Here is a 16,184-nt window from a genome sequence, read left to right as displayed (position 1 = left end):
ATAGAGATTCACACTTGTGGCACTGTACTGTGCTTTTCCATATTGATGACTGATTGTTGATTATTTATAGTCAGTATTTATTTTTGATTAGTTCTGTGGCATTAACTCTGTTTTTCATTCCCAACAATTCTTGTCTTTTCAGTGAAAAACTCTTTGCCATCAAAAAGTTTTCTTTCAGTTTCCTGGTTGTTTTCCCTCCAGTGTTTCATTAGCATTTTTAATGGTTTCTTAAAGCTCTTATGTATGCTTCAGTCATTTTTATACTTCATAACACTTTAAAATTTTTTATTAATTAAATGAACTCTCAGAGTTCGTAAATTACATAATCAACTACAAATATGTACGTTTTATAAACTGTATTACTCACTCTGTTAAGCATAAAATATCTAAGGTAGATATAACTTATACATGTTATATATTCTAACCTTAAAGACATCAAACAAATAAACTCCTAGAACATCATGCTTTTTTTTTTTTTTGGAAGTGGTCGCCACTTACCTGTCTTTAAAGAGTTAGCATTTTGTGGTTCACTGGTTGGAGTAATCATATGTAAATCTCATCCAGTGAACTTTGGAGAAATAATAAGCTAAAACTTTACTTAGAAAGAAAGATTTTCTCTATTTTACAGATGATCTTGAACATAGTTTGTGGCTATTTTATTCTTGAAGTTCATAGTGTCTGTTTTTATATAATTTTTTAATCTATGCCTGTTTACAAAGTCTTATTAAAAATTGATTAAGCATTTTGAACTAGGTCTATCAGAATTAAATATATAAATACCTAATCACTTTTTTTTACCAGCTCCATGAAAAGCATATATAAGAGTTTGGTCAATAGTTACAGATCTACCATGTTGACGAGTAGGATTTATTGAACTTTCTGCTAAGAGTTCTTCTCTTCTACATCTGTAGAGAAGGGCTGTGATAAGTTGCAAGATATGGTCCTCATTTTCCAGGAGCATGTGGCTGAGGCCACGTCTTAGTCCTGGTCACTTGCAAAATAGAAGTCATTTGTTGTTTTCCCTTTTTTCCAGGATGTTTTTTAATAATTTAAGGGAAAGTCTGGGATTTTTAAACAGTTAATTATTAGACTGATGTATGGTAGAATTATTACAGATTGTGCTTGGTATTTTTTTTTTAATTATAAGTACATGCCCGGTTTTTAAAGAAATGTATCTTCCATGGTACAAATAGGAAATTATATACACACTATGGCACATAGGAAAGCTCTGTTCTTGCTGAAATATATTTTTATGTTATTTTTTAATTAAAAATTTACTGAAACTCATACTCCTGAAATAAAATAGCTATCGTCTTTATAGAAAAGGATGAACCATAACATTTAATGAGAGAACTCAAGATGTAGGTTATAGTTTCCAGACTATTGGTCACTTACTCACCATGCTTCCTACTTTCTGTCTTTTCTTCTGTTTCCCCCGACTTTTAAGGACTATTTGGTGGCTCCATGATTGAGCAATTTTTTGGTCTGTTCTTTAATAAGTGTTTACTTCCCCCCATCATTTTATTAGTGAAATGATTTTTTTATAACACTATTATCTCTCTGTTGTTCTAAAAAGCTACATACTTCTCATTATTTAATCTTGTGTTGTGAGAGATTTGCTGTTATCTGGAGTTTCATGTTATCCGTAATAATTTTGTTTGTTATGTAATCACCAGAATGGCTAAAAATGAAAAAGGTGGAAAATAACAAGTGTTCACAAAAATGTGGCAAACTGGAACATTCACTGCTAAAGGAGTTTTACACCTGCTTTGAAAACTATTTAGTTAAATTTGCTAAAGCTGAACATGTGTATGTTCTACGACTCAACAGTTCTAGTGTATACCCAGCAGAAATTAAAACATGTTCCCCAAAACATATGTTCTAGGATGTTTATAGCAGTATTTTTTATAAGAGCCTAGAACTAGTAATTATACAGACTACCCATCTTCAGTATAATGGATAAAGGATATATTAGCATATTCACACCATGGAAAATGATACAGTAATGGGAATGAACAGTCTACAACTACGTTCACTTCTTTGAGTGTCACAAGCATGTTTTTGAGAGAAAGAAGTACATTCTATATTGTTCCATTTTTACAAAATACAAAAATAGCTAAAACCAGTCTGGGCTTTTGGGGAGTACTAGAAGGAAGTGGGAAAGGCTTCTGGAGTGCTAGTCATGTATTTTTTCTTGAGCTGAGCACTGGTTATACAGGTGAGTTTATTTTGCAAAAGTTCATGGAGCTTTTTAATTATTATAGGAGTACTTTTTTTATGTTTATTACACTTCAGGGAAAGTTTAAACATTTTTTTGGAGGTAGAGTTGCAGCTCACCACCCCTTTTGAGACCCATCAGAATTATCTTTCCTAGTAAACTGTCAACTCCATGGACTTCATTGGCTTGAAACCCGTTGCCAATTTTTTTCTTCAGTCTTTACTGCTTAAAAGTTACTTAAAATATTTTTGCTTCCACCTGAATTGCAAACTTCTGGAAGGCAGATGAGTGAATGTGTCTTCTATTTCTTTTCCCTCTCAGTGCTTAAATCATTGTTGTGTATCAGTAGTTGTTAGACTGTTGAATCACCTTCCCCTTCTCCAACTTTTTTCTCTTCCTCTTTTATATATTTTCTCATTTAGCCTAGGACCTCGTCTGGCTCCTCAAATATTTTCTAATTCGTAAAGCATTTGCAAACTGATAGAATATGCTTTCTGCAACTCATAGGTCTGTATTTGTCCTACTTTGAGATACCACGTAAAATCTAGGCAATTATAATATCTAAAAATGTTAAACAAAACCTGGGGATTATAAAGGAAAAATTTGATAGATTTGACTAAATGAATATTTAAATACTTTATGTAGTAAAAGATAACAAATAAGTGATGAATTTGCAGAAAATTATGGCATGTATAATATTAACATTAACTATTAAGAATTGTTAAAGATTCAGAAGAAAAAGATACATTGTCCTTTAGATAATGACAAAATTTATTGAGTAAGTAGTTAAAAAAAGAAGTACAGATAGTCAATCAATACATAAAAAGATGATTAACCTTACTAGAAATCAAGAAAATTCAATCAAAACAATGTTACGTTATTTTTTTTAACCTAACATGTTAGTTTTGCTAAAAGTTGCCAAGAATATGGGGGAGAGAGTACTTTAATATTCTGTTGGTGGAGGTGAAAATTATTACAGCCTTTTGAAGAGCAGTTTAGCAGTATATATATATGTATTTTTGCCCTAACGTATTCTCATGTATGCTGTAATGGGTCGAATAGTGGCCCCATAAAGATATATCCACTCAGAACCTCAGAATTTGACCTTATTTGGAATAGTCTTTGCAGAAGTAATTAAGGATCTTGAGATGAGATCATACTGGATTTAGGGTAAGCCCTAAATTCAATGACTGGTGACCTCATAAGTGAAAGGAGAGGGAGATTTGAGACACAGGGGGAAGGCTGGATGAAGAAAGAGTCAGGAATTAGATTCATCAAGCTAAGGAATGCCAAGAGTCCCACAGCCATCAGAAGCTAGGAGGGAAGCACAAATCGAATCAGATCTTCCCTCAGGGTATCCAGAAAAGCAACACTCCCAACACCTTGACTTTGGACTTTGGACTCCAGAACTGTGAGAGAATAAATTTCTGTTGTTTTGAAACATCAAGTTTGTAGTAATTTGTTGCTGACCTCTGGAAACCAATACATGTGCACAAAAATATATGTAGATTTGGTTTGGGCATTGTTTGTTACAGTAACATATTAGAAGCAAAATAAATGTTCATCAGAAGTGAAAGTTACATAAACTATGGCCCAGTAAAGAATATTATGCAGTAAATAAGGTAGATCTCTGTATATATACTGACATGAAACTGTCTATCATATATATTAGATATGAGTTTTAAATTTCTCTTCAAAGAATCAATATGTCAGTATGTTCAGTTCTTTGCCTCCTACTTTTAAACTTAACTTCCTCATAAAGCAACCTTTTTCCATCACCTGCCCCACCCTGACTCATTCCAATTACCTGCTCCTCCTTGACTCATTCTGATTACCTGCTCCACCCTGACTCATTCTGATCTACCCTGACTCCCGCCAAACCACTCACCCTGTCTCTCTCTTTAAATTAGCCAATTAGAATTAGTTTAGCCTGTTTGGTCTAACTCTAGCCAATAGGGGAACCACACAGCAGCAGGGGCCACGTGCGTCAGGGATAAGAACCCCTTCCCCTCACTTGTCCAAGTGTGCACTCACCGTTGCTCCATCTGTAAGGGTGTACCCTTCTATAGAAGTAAATCGCCTTGCTGAGAAGAAAAAATTCTATATTTGAGTGGTATTTCTTTTGTGGCACCGAAAGTTTACTTATAATATATATTATTAAATGATAAATTTAAAACATATACAGAGGTGCTTTAACAATCTATGTATGTAAATGTACAGGAAAAACTCAGAAAGGATACATAGAAAATCTTTGTGGAGGGGGAGGTAGGTGGAAACAGAGGTGGAGGATGGCAAGATAAGATACTTTACTGTTTTTCTGTGTATCTGAATTGTTTGAATGTTTGCCATAAGTAAATATGTTTCTGTATTTAAAGCTTTAAACTAGAAAAATACTTAACTTCTCTTCAAAACATACAAAAATAAAAACTAAAAGTTCATAGTTATACATAAATAGTGGTATTTTTGCTAATGGAAGAAATAAGGCAGTACATTATTTACTATTTTATAATTTTCAAAGCACTGCCAAATACATAACCAGATAGATTTGTTCTTCACCTAATTGGCCTGTCCCAGAAGAGGAAACTGAGAGGCAAAGTGATTCAAAGACCTGCCTGAAACCTCACACAGATGATAAGAGAGAGAATCGGATTGACATCCGGCACTTCTGACTCCAAGTTTCAATGTTGTTTTACTGTTTAAGTATATGGGTCCCTAGTGGAAACAATCGTGTTTGGCATATAAGGACATTGTGAATATTTAATTAAAATTAACCCTGACCTCCACTTAACTCCAGGATTATAAAGACCCTAGTGATTTCCTAGTAATAAGTGTATGGTGAGACCACTGGAGGATCAGGTCCTTCTCGTTAACTTCAGGAACGAAGTATTAAGGAAACACAAGGGTTTGGGTTGGGAATTGTGTGTGCCCTTCTTTGAGGGCACAACCAGAGAATTTTAGACTTAGAGTGAGGACTGTTACAGTCCATCATTTTACAAATGAGGATATTAAGGTTCAAAGAGATTAATAATTTGTCCGCAGTAATACAGCTAGTTAATGCTAGAGACAAGATTAGAATACAGTTTTCTAGTCCTTTGGATATTTTATTTATATGTGCTGATTCAGGGCAATAGGTAGTCTGTTTACCATGCATGTTTTTCTGTGAGGTACAGATTTTTCTCATGGGAACTCGGAGACTGTCTTATAGCTTTAAAGGAAAATCTAGTATCTGTTCCATAATAAATCCCATAAAGTATTAGGATTAAGTGTTTGGAAACATAGATAAGAAAGTTTAATATTAAAGGGTAAAATGTTTAATGCTTTCATTTTTTTAGTGGATTCTTCAGATTGCTCACTTTAAAAAAATAACATGGGGGAAGTAAGTGTGGTTTCATGTGGCTAAGTCAAGCATGTTGCATATTTTAAAAATTATAAGTCATCTGTTTTGGAAATATTATAGATCAAGACATTTTGGCAAAAATAGTTTTGTAGTGGTCATTTATATATCTAGCTTTCCCAGGTCAGATGTCTGGTAGACAATTCCACAGACCTTTTCACAGTTCAGCTTCAATTCTGAATTCTGAATTTGCTATCTTGTTGAGGGAAATATTTTTAAGTCTCTAATATCTGTGAAAGAATATCTCCTGTCTGCCTTTTCTTTAATTGGTGTAGGTTCAATTCTAAAACAAATCTGTGAAATTTGGAAAACAGGTATATTTAAAATTTCTTTTTAGCTATAGAATGTTTCATTTACCTTGTCTGGTACTTTCTTGATATCCTTAAGGAGTTGTGTAAGGCATGTCTTCTTATTAGGAAATTATGTTTCTTGAGATTTATGCGAAATTATTTCTCTATCCATAAAATATAAATGTTCATTTTAAAATCAGAAAGTAGCCACATTCCTCACTTGAATTCTGTTTACTTAGGGCAAAAACTTTTAAAATGAGGATTAGAAAGTTAAGAACATGATCTAATCAGTTTTGAAATATATTTAAGAAGCATAATTATCATTAACAGTATGGTGATATTTTGGCCCAAGAGCTGTCCTTTATTATACCTAAATATAATTTTGAATGTAATTTTATATGTCACAATACAGTTTATTACTTTTTATGAAAAACAACTCCCCTGATTAAAATAAACCTCTTTATACTCTCAAACTTTTATATTCCATAAGTTTATAACCATTTTTTAAAGAATATCTAAATGTACTGTCTGTCAGTGCTTGACATAAAGTTGGTTTTATGAGCTTAATAATAAAACACTAAGTTTTAAAATGAGATATAACTCAGTCATCAGGCAAGAGTCAGCTTAATAAATTTCTTCCCTGTGCAAACGTGCAAATAAATGAATTATTCTTCCTTATAGTTGATAACTTTAAATACATTGTATTATCTAATAGCATACCTCCTGCATACTTACACATAAACACACACATAGTACATCCATGTACATATTCCCATTTTTGCTACCTCTCTCATCTACCCAGTTTTCATTTTTCTTAAGTAACCTTAATTTTTATGATATAGTGCTATCTAAAGTACTTCTGTTTAACAGCATAAACTAGTTTGACTCTATGGTTCTACAAAAGTGGAGAATATATTTACCAAATCAGTAGTTCTTGACTGTGACTATGTGTCAAACAGGGATTGTTTTTCTTTTTAAATACAGTTTTCCAGGCCCTATCCTCATGTTTTTATTCAGGCATGGGAGGGGAGATGCAAGAGGCATCTCTGTTTTTTCAAAATAGGCAGTTGATTCTGATGGCCAGCCAGACCACACAAAGAATTTTGTTTGTTTTGCAACTGTTAAATAGGAACACTAGATGGTGCTGTTTGACAACCTGGAAAGAAATTTATCCTGTACCCAGAGTATGCATTCAGTGATAAATTTCCAATGAATTGTGTGTGTATACGTTCTTCATTATCATGAAAAGGTATGCTTACTAGAATTCTAAAGGAAAGCACAAGAGCAGACAAATATTGACAGAAACCACAAAAGAGTACCTAATAAATTTTTTTAAGTGGTGATTTTTTGATTTTTTTTTTTTTTGAAATGGAGTATCATTCTGTCGCCCAGGATGGAGTGCAGTGGTGCAATCTTGGCTCACTGCAACCTCCATCTCCCGGGTTCAAGCAATTATTCTGCCTCAGCCTCCCAAGTAGCTGGGACTACAGGCGCACACCACCACACTCGGCTAATTTTAGTACTTTTAGTAGAGATGGGGTTTCTCCATGTTGGTCAGGCTGGTCTCGAACTCCTGACCTCAGGTGATCCACCCACCTCGGCCTCCCAAAGTGCTGGGATGACAGATGTGAGCCACCGCACCCGGCCTAAGTGGTGAAAAATTTTAAGTGGTGAAAATGTTACCTCCTAATGAGCATCATTTTTTAAAACATTAGGATTTAAGTGTGTGACTGATAACTCAATTTAGTGAATGAGTAATTTTCTTGATTTCTTAGTTACTTTATCTTAGCTTTCCATAAGAAACAGTAAAACCTCTTACTATAGAATAAAGTATACACTTTAAAATAAATAAAGAATAAACTTCTTTATCCAGCTTCGTAGTCCACAGATGATTAAGAAGAGGGCAAGAAATATTACATTGTCTTTTCCGTATACTGTGACTGTGGTGCTTAAGATCCAAACACTTTTTACATGACAGTATACAGTCTTTCTGGAATAAAAGAAAAAAAGAAAAACATTTTTACTTTAAAAAAACTTTCCTTGATAAGTTGCAACAAAAGCTATTAATTTCTTCCTGTTTCATTTTTGATAAAATATAATTAACTGATTTTGAATGGTTACTGTTTATTAAGCCTTGTTTCACTTTGGTAAGTACAATCTAAACATGTCCTTTAACCTTTACAAGAAGCCTGAAATATATTACTTGCAATGTGTTATTGTTACTAGTTCAAAAATGGAGGGAACTGGCTCAGAGAGGTTGTTACTTGCCTGTAGAACTCATTGATAGGAAGAATAGGATCCTGAGTTTGATTCCAAGTGTCCATGCCATAATCTCCTAACCTTATATGGTACTTTTCAGTATCAATATTTCTGCTGCTTTTCAGAAAAGTTATTTATTTAATCAGGCTAAAAACAGAAGTGAGCAAACGGAAATGTCATTTATTGATTTACCTTTAAGAAAATGAATAAATTCATTTATTTCTCTCAGAAGCAGATATTTGATTGAACCACTACTATATGTCTACGTCTGTGTAAAACGCCTGACAGAATTGTTTAAGTTGGTGGGGGACTCAAGAAAGGTGTCCAGTTGCAAGTATAAATTCAGAACTGACAGATGGTATCAGAGCTATCTTCCATCAAAAGTGGAAATGAGATCACATTTTTATGGAGGACTGTTAGCAAATTAGTAACTTGAAAGGATGCCCTTTAAAAAAGACAATCCCAACAACAAAAAGAGAAAAAAAAAGATTTAAAAAATTTTTAATCAAATAGGAAAATATGCCTTTTGATACTGCCCCTCATCCAACTAGAGAGGGATTAAAAGAAGTGATGATAAAAGGATAGGCTGGGTGCAGTGGGCTCATGCCTGTAATCCCAGCACTTTGGGAGGCCAAGACAGGCAGATCTCTTGAGGTCAGGAGTTCGAGACCAGTCTGGCCAACACGATGAAACCCCATCTCTACTAAAAATACAAAAATTAGCTGGGCATGATAGTGCATGCCTGTAGTCCCAGCTATTCGGGAGGCTGAAGCAGGAGAATTGCTTGCACCTGGGAGGCAAGGTTGCAGTGAGCCAAGATCATGTCTCTGCACTCCAGCCTGGGCAACAGAGCAAGACTCTGTCTCAGAAATAAAAAGGATAAAGGAATTCATAACTTGGTAAGAGAAAGATAACTTTTTTTTTTTGTTTTGTTTTGAAGTATAGCATTATGTACCATTTGGAATATAGGGGTTGTGTTAGGTAGAATTCTAAAGATGTTGCCCCAGGATTTCTGTTCCCTGGTAATTCAATCAAATACTAATCTGGGTACTGCTGTGAAGGGACTTTGTAGATGGGAGTTAAAGTTATACTAATCAACTGACCTTAAAATAAAGAGATTATCCCAGGTGACGTGTGTACAGGTGGGCTCAGTAAAATCACATGAGCAGCAGCAGAACGCAGAAACGTTCGTCATGGTATTGCAGAGAAAGGGAGCAGAAGAGAGAAGGGAAAGTCAGAGAGGGTCTAATGGAAAGGATTTGAATGCCATTGCTACTCTGAGATATGGGGCCCACATATGAGAAATGGCAAGAGAGGATCTAGGAGCAAAAAGGGATACCTACCAGCAAAGAAATGGAGAACTCAGTCACACAACTGCAAGGAAGTTGATTCTGCCAGCATTCTGAATGAGCTTGGAGGCAGATTGTTCCCCCAAAGCCTCCAAGTAAGGAAGGTAGCCCTACCTACACCTTAACTTTAGCCTGATGATGCCTGTGTTAGATTTCTGACCTTAACAGAACAGTAAGGCAGTAGGTGTTTTACGTTGCCAAGTTTGTGGTAACACGTTATGGCAACAGTGACTAATACAGAGAACAAAATTCAACCTTATTCATGTTATCTCACACCATTAATATTATTTTGTTTATTCCCTTCCTGTCTTTGTTGATATGTGCCATTTGCTTAATTATAAACATAATAGTGCACATTTATTTTTGGATCCTACTTTTTTGCTTAACTTGATCAAATACTTTTCTCTGTGTTGCTACATAGTTCTAATGATTATTACTTTTAATAGGAATATAGTATTTCTTTCAGTACATGAGGCATGATATGCTTAACCTGCTGGACTTTTATGGTGCTTCTAGATTTTCACTGTTATTAAACTGAAGTGTGCATTTCTTCTCATACTTGAAATTATTGGAATAGATTCTCAGATATATCATGACTGGGTCAAAAGGATATGAGTGTTTTTGTAACTTCTGTTATATATTGGCAAGTTTTAAGTAGCTTGCCAATTTATAAGTCCTTAGGATAAGAGAACCATAATCACTGAAATTATAATCACTGTTAGTATCTTTTTATTTTATTTTTATTTTTTTGAGACACAGTTTCACTCTGTCACCCAGGCTGGAGTGCAGTGGCACAATCTTGGCTCACTGCAACCTCCATCTCCCAGATTCAAGCAATTCTCTTGCCTCAGCTTCCCAAGTAGCTGGGATTACAGGCAGGTGCCACCACACCCAGCTACGTTTTGTATTATTAGTATAGATGGGGTTTTACCATTTTGACCAGGCTGGTCCGAACTCCTGACCTCAGATGAGCTACCCTCCTCAGTCTCCCAGAGTGCTGGGATTATAGGTGTGATCTACCAGCCCTGGCTGCTAGTATCTTTTTAAAATACATTTTTTTGCCAGTAGAGAAATGATAATTGGTGGAGAGTTTAAATTTAGTGGTTCCTAATTTGTTCAAAGAATTAATGTATAAACTACTGTTTTAAGTATTTTGGGGGGATAAGAAGCTGAAAAAGTATAGTACTTAATGAAGAAGTAGGAGAGTGAAAAACAGTTACAATGAAGTTAGTCATACACAAGTCATAATCTCTTATGAAGGTAGTTCTTCATATCAGAGACTAGACCAACTCAATTCTTTTTATCAGCAGTGCATTTACAGTCTGCTGATACTGCATTATTATTTTCAGCATCTATCATACTGATTTTCTAATAGCTATTAAAACCCTAATTATTGTGTAGTTGATTGTTCTTTTAAGTTCCCAACTTACATTCCATTGATATCTTGAGAAATGAAAATTTTTAGATAGCAAAAAAGTATGCATAAACATATTTTGATTGAGTCGAGAGAGACTAAGTGCTAACTTACAGTATTCTACATACTTCAAAGCCAAGTGGATTACTGGACTCAGAACGAAGGTCTAGCTAATACGGAAATACAAAGTACATATTTCCTCTACAACTTTATACCTTTAGCTTGCTCCAGTGTAAAGAAGCAGTGAGTTAAAGTAAAAAGACACTAAATGACTTAAAGTAAAAAGACACTAGACCCTATTGTGTTATTAACTGTTACCTTGAACATTCGCTTAACCTCTGAGCTTCTGTTTTCTGTTCTATAGAAAGGGGGATTGAATATGTTGATCACATAAAAATTGATGTTACAGGAGAATTATGAAAGGACTTTATAGGCCGTGAGGTGGGCTATTAATAAAAGGTACATGATAGAAATCATTATGTTATCTGTGACTCGTATGGAAATTAAATGAGGAAATTCCCATAAGCACCTAGAACGGACCTGGCACATGGTAAGCATTCAGCATTAGCTAGTATGAAAATGGAGACTAGAATAGTCTGTTTCTGAAAGATTGTGTAATTAAACTGCTTTAGAATCTGTGCAAAAAATAAAGTGTACTTTAAATAAGCACATGCTTTTATTTTCTAGGATCAAATATAAATCGCTGTGGTTTCCGAGGCTCTTCATACCTGGGTATTCCATTCAATCCATCAAAGGTTGGTTCTGTTTGGGTCAGAAGGAAGCAGAAGGGATTAGGGATATTTTAGTAAAAGAGGAAGCTAAGAAATTACACAGAAAAAAATAGGCTTCCAGGTTTCAGTGTGGCTAAATATTGTCTAATAATATATATATTATAAACTGAAACCCTTTAAAGGAAGCCTATACCTACCTTAATTCCTCAAAGAAGTGCACTTTCTTCCAGGAAGAATACATGCAGTACATAAACACATAGAAATTTCTATTAATTGTTACAAAAAATTGTCTCAGTATCATGTATCTGTGTGTAAAAGTTATTGGTGATTTCCTGAGTAAAGGAAAGTAGAGCACTGAAGTGTTTTGATACTTGCCCTCTAAGAAGCCAGTAAACTTCACTGTGTTACAGAAAGACTCTACATTTAACTCACATTTCTTAGGAATAAAAGAAAAAGTCCTTCTAAAGGTAGTGATTGAAGACCTAGGTAGTGATTATTTTAATGACTTATGAGAATATGCAGAACTTCTTCATGGTTATATCCAAAGGCTTTGATACCAGCACATGCCAGTATAAAAACAGTGAGTGTGAAGAGGGAGGAGCTTGCTTTCTTCTTCAAAGAAGCAGACCCAGAAGAAACTTTGTAGGTGTTCCATATGTACACAAAATATCAATATTTTTCTACAGTATAAAGTGGAGAAAAGCATCATTTTTTCTAAAGAGGCCTCACAACATAGAAACTTTTTCCTTGATGGGGCCAGCCTGCTTATATAATGGTTGTTATTATTTATATTATAATATAATGGTTATAATAATAACCATTGTTGGACTGAGTATATCAAGATTTATATCCACTTGCAAGGTAAATGGAGAGCTACCAGTTTTTCCATAATCAGCTTCAAATTTTTGGAATAAATAGTAGTGATTTTGCACAAGATGACATACTTTGATAGAGGTACTACTTCAGCTTTCTTCTTCTGCCTTAAGCTGTAAACCAACTTACCTGTGTTAAGGTCATATGTATTTACCAGCAGGACTCCAATTATGGGTGCCTACTGTATTTAGCAGGGAATGAGAAAACAAAGGATTCAGAAAATTTGTCCCTTTTCATGCCTATCATATTTTCCAACTTAAGCTAATCCTGAATAAAGGTAATGTCTTCATTTAGTCATAATGAACAGAATATCGTGCCATTGGTTATGATAACCATTGTGTAGTACTATACTATATATAGATGTCTACCTATATTGTTGCAGTGCTTTAATAACATTACTTTTAAAATATGATCCTTCCCCCAACCGACGCCTGCACCAAAACATTTTCAAAATAACAGGAGTAAAATTGAAGAAGAAACCATTATTGCCCTTGGTTCACAGACTCTCCTGAAACTCCTTTTTGGACCTGCATTCACCTGGACCCTAATATCTTCTAGGCAAGCTAGGTCTCACTTCATGCTGTATTACCTTCATCTGAATTCTGGGTGGTAAAAGAAACTAGATATTCCAAGTGGTATCACATAGAGCTGTCAGAGTGGTGGCTGAGAGTCTAGGAGACAGATTAGGCCAAGAGAATGTGAGGAGGCACATTGGTTTGTCCAGTACAGTATATGAGTAAAATTTTGTCACTGAGTTTTCTTTTGAAACCACCAAACTATCTATGGACCATTCATTGACTTACCTGATAAATGCTTGGGACCTTCAGTGGCTGTAGAGCACTTTTTGAGAAACTGATGGATCCTCCCACTATTCTCACGATTTCCTTTCACAAATCCCATGCTCTCTATCAAATTTTGTATTGTCCTTAATGTGCACCCCAGAATTTTCTTTCTCTAATTTGCTTTTACTTTTTCTTCTACCTATAATGCCTCCTTTTCATCTATAGCTGCCCAAGCTCCTCTTTTGCAGAAAAGAATTCCTTTTTAAACCTATGTATCATTATCCCTCCCTTATGACTGCTCATTACATTTTATTGTAATTATTTGAGTAGACTTACCTTCTGCCCTTAAGGTTAAGGTCCACATTTAATTTATGTTTGGCTTCCCTGCAGTTCTTTTAACATAGCAGGTGTTTACTTTAAGTATCAAAAAGTTAAATATGCAATAGGAATTCTAAGAAGTCAATTGTAAATGTGGAGTAGGATAGCCAGGAGAACTGGAGCTTGAGTTCTGAGGAGGAACTTAGAATGAAAGATGTAAAGGTGGAAATTTGCTTGGTACATTTGTGAGACCATATAAAGAACTGTGTATCTGGCCAGGCACAGTGGCTCACACCTGCAGTCCCAGCACTTTGGGAGGCTTAGGAGGATGGATCACTTGATCTCAGGAGTTTGAAACCAGCCTGAGCAACATGACAAAAACCTGGTCTCTACATAAAATACAAAAATTAGCTGGATGTAGTGGCACGTGCCTGTAGTCTCAGCTACTTGGGAGCCTGAGGCAGGGCAGGAGGATTGCTTGAACCTTGGAGGTGGAGGTTGCAGTGAGCTGAGATTTGTGCCACTGCACTCCAGCCTGGGTGACACAGCAATATCCTATCTTTAAAAAAAAAGTGTGTATCTAAAGGTGGGTAGGTGGGGTGGGTTCAGATTATTATAAAAAGAGTAGTGAACACCGTTCACACTCATTCTGTGAGGAGCCACAGAAGGTCAGTATGCAAGAAAATCTTAAGTCATGAGTGGTTTCAAGACCCTTGAATCTTGACTCCAAAGAACTAGTGGCCCCTTTGATATTTGCCTTGCACTTAATCATCATTAAGATAACTAACAGCTTTTTAGACAGTAACTTATTTAATCGTCACAATAACCTTGTGAGGTGTAGGTACTAATATCTTCATTTTCTAGAATTAGGAACATTAAGCAAGCCAGTGAGAAATAGAACCAGGATTTTATGCCTTTCAATGATTGTAAAAGTTTACATTTATTATAGAAGGCAGAGGAGTTTATTTTAATTGTATTGTTTTTTAGTTTCTTATGTGGTGATCACTACTGTGATATTTAACTTAGGTTTGTGCTATATAAAATAAGTTTTGTTTCAGAAGTCTTTTTTTCTGGAAGGCTATATGCTTTTCTGACTTTATAAGACTTAAATTATAAGTGATAGAGTTGATTATCTCTATCATTACTTTTAAAATATGATCCTTCCCCCAACCGACGCCTGCACCAAAACATTTTCAAAATAACAGGAGTAAAATTGAAGAAGAAACCATTATTGCCCTTGGTTCACAGACTCTCCTGAAACTCCTTTTTGGACCTGCATTCACCTGGACCCTAATATCTTCTAGGCAAGCTAGGTCTCACTTCATGCTGTATTACCTTCATCTGAATTCTGGGTGGTAAAAGAAACTAGATATTCCAGGTGGTATCACATAGAGCTGTCAGAGTGGTGGCTGAGAGTCTAGGAGACAGATTAAGGATTAAGGATGAGGTTTAAGTAATTTAGCCAGATATGGTGGTTTGTGCCTGTTGTAGTCCCAGCTACCCAGGAGGCTGAGGTGGGAGAATCACTTGAGCCCAGGAGTTGGAGGCTGCAGTGATCTATGATTGCACCACTGCATTCCAACCTGGGTGACAGATAAGACTCTGTTACTAAAAAAAAAAAAAAAAAAAAAAGTAATACTTTGGTTTACCTGAATATCATCACTACTTCCATAATGCCTGAGATATCAAAGAATTAAAAATTAGGTAGCCTGGAATGTATTCAATCATATTCATGTGGAGATATATATAAAATGGAGATTTGTTTTTCTCAATAAGATGTCTATACAAATCAGTATAAGCCACATTTAATTTTACTATTTACTAAAACCTTATGTCAGATTTCTTAATGAAATAAGTTTTCATATCACTTCATTAATTAGTACCATATTAATTTTGTATTTAGGCTCCTGGAACAGCTCATCCTTATGATAGTGGCCACATAGCAATGACTTACACTGGCCTTTCATGCTTAGTTATTCTTGGAGACGACTTAAGCCGAGTAAATAAAGAAGCTTGCTTAGCAGGCTTGAGAGCCCTCCAGCTGGAAGATGGGAGGTATGAGTGATTCTTTGTTACTTTTTTTGTAATAAAAAAAATATTTTGGAACTAAAAAATGGATACAATACTATACTAGATCTTTAGAGGATCATACTCTTATTGTTAGAACTCCCCTAAAGCTTACAAGGTACATGATAAAGTGCGTAATCAAAAAAGTGACCCAAGATTTCTTCTGTGAGTGAAAATAAAAATAATTACAATAGCCAAACACCTTTCTCTTCCTTCTTAACAACAATGGGTACATAAATAAATGGTCAAATAATTTCAGAATTGGAATCTAATTTACATTCTAGATGAAAAATTGATATTTTGAAGGATGTATATGTTTAGTCTGAACTTCAGTTCCTTGCTTTATGCTGATTAGGGAAGAAAGGGGTGAACATTGAATATTATATTCCAGAGTAGGTAGGGTAGTTTCTGTGACGTTTTTAAAGGATAAAAAAAGGAGTTCATATGTTCATTAATATTTGGTGATTCACGTGGTATGTCTACAGATGA

General features: G+C 35.0%; 1 protein-coding gene across 1 annotated transcript in view; it reads left to right on the top strand.

Annotated features, from left to right (window-relative positions):
* The window catches only part of PGGT1B (protein geranylgeranyltransferase type I subunit beta), a 56,308-nt gene that overhangs the window by 9,964 nt on the left and 30,160 nt on the right, over positions 1-16,184 (top strand). Inside the window, exons 3-4 of the mRNA XM_003900006.5 lie at positions 11,612-11,679; positions 15,532-15,683. Coding sequence (XP_003900055.1) covers positions 11,612-11,679; positions 15,532-15,683 — 220 coding nt within the window. The remainder of the gene's footprint in view (positions 1-11,611; positions 11,680-15,531; positions 15,684-16,184) is intronic.

This window comes from Papio anubis, chromosome 5, assembly GCF_008728515.1.
Source record: "Papio anubis isolate 15944 chromosome 5, Panubis1.0, whole genome shotgun sequence".
Taxonomy (NCBI): domain Eukaryota; kingdom Metazoa; phylum Chordata; class Mammalia; order Primates; family Cercopithecidae; genus Papio; species Papio anubis.
The sequence above is the reverse complement of the archived record's forward strand: the minus strand, read 5'-3'. Positions and strand labels throughout refer to the sequence as shown.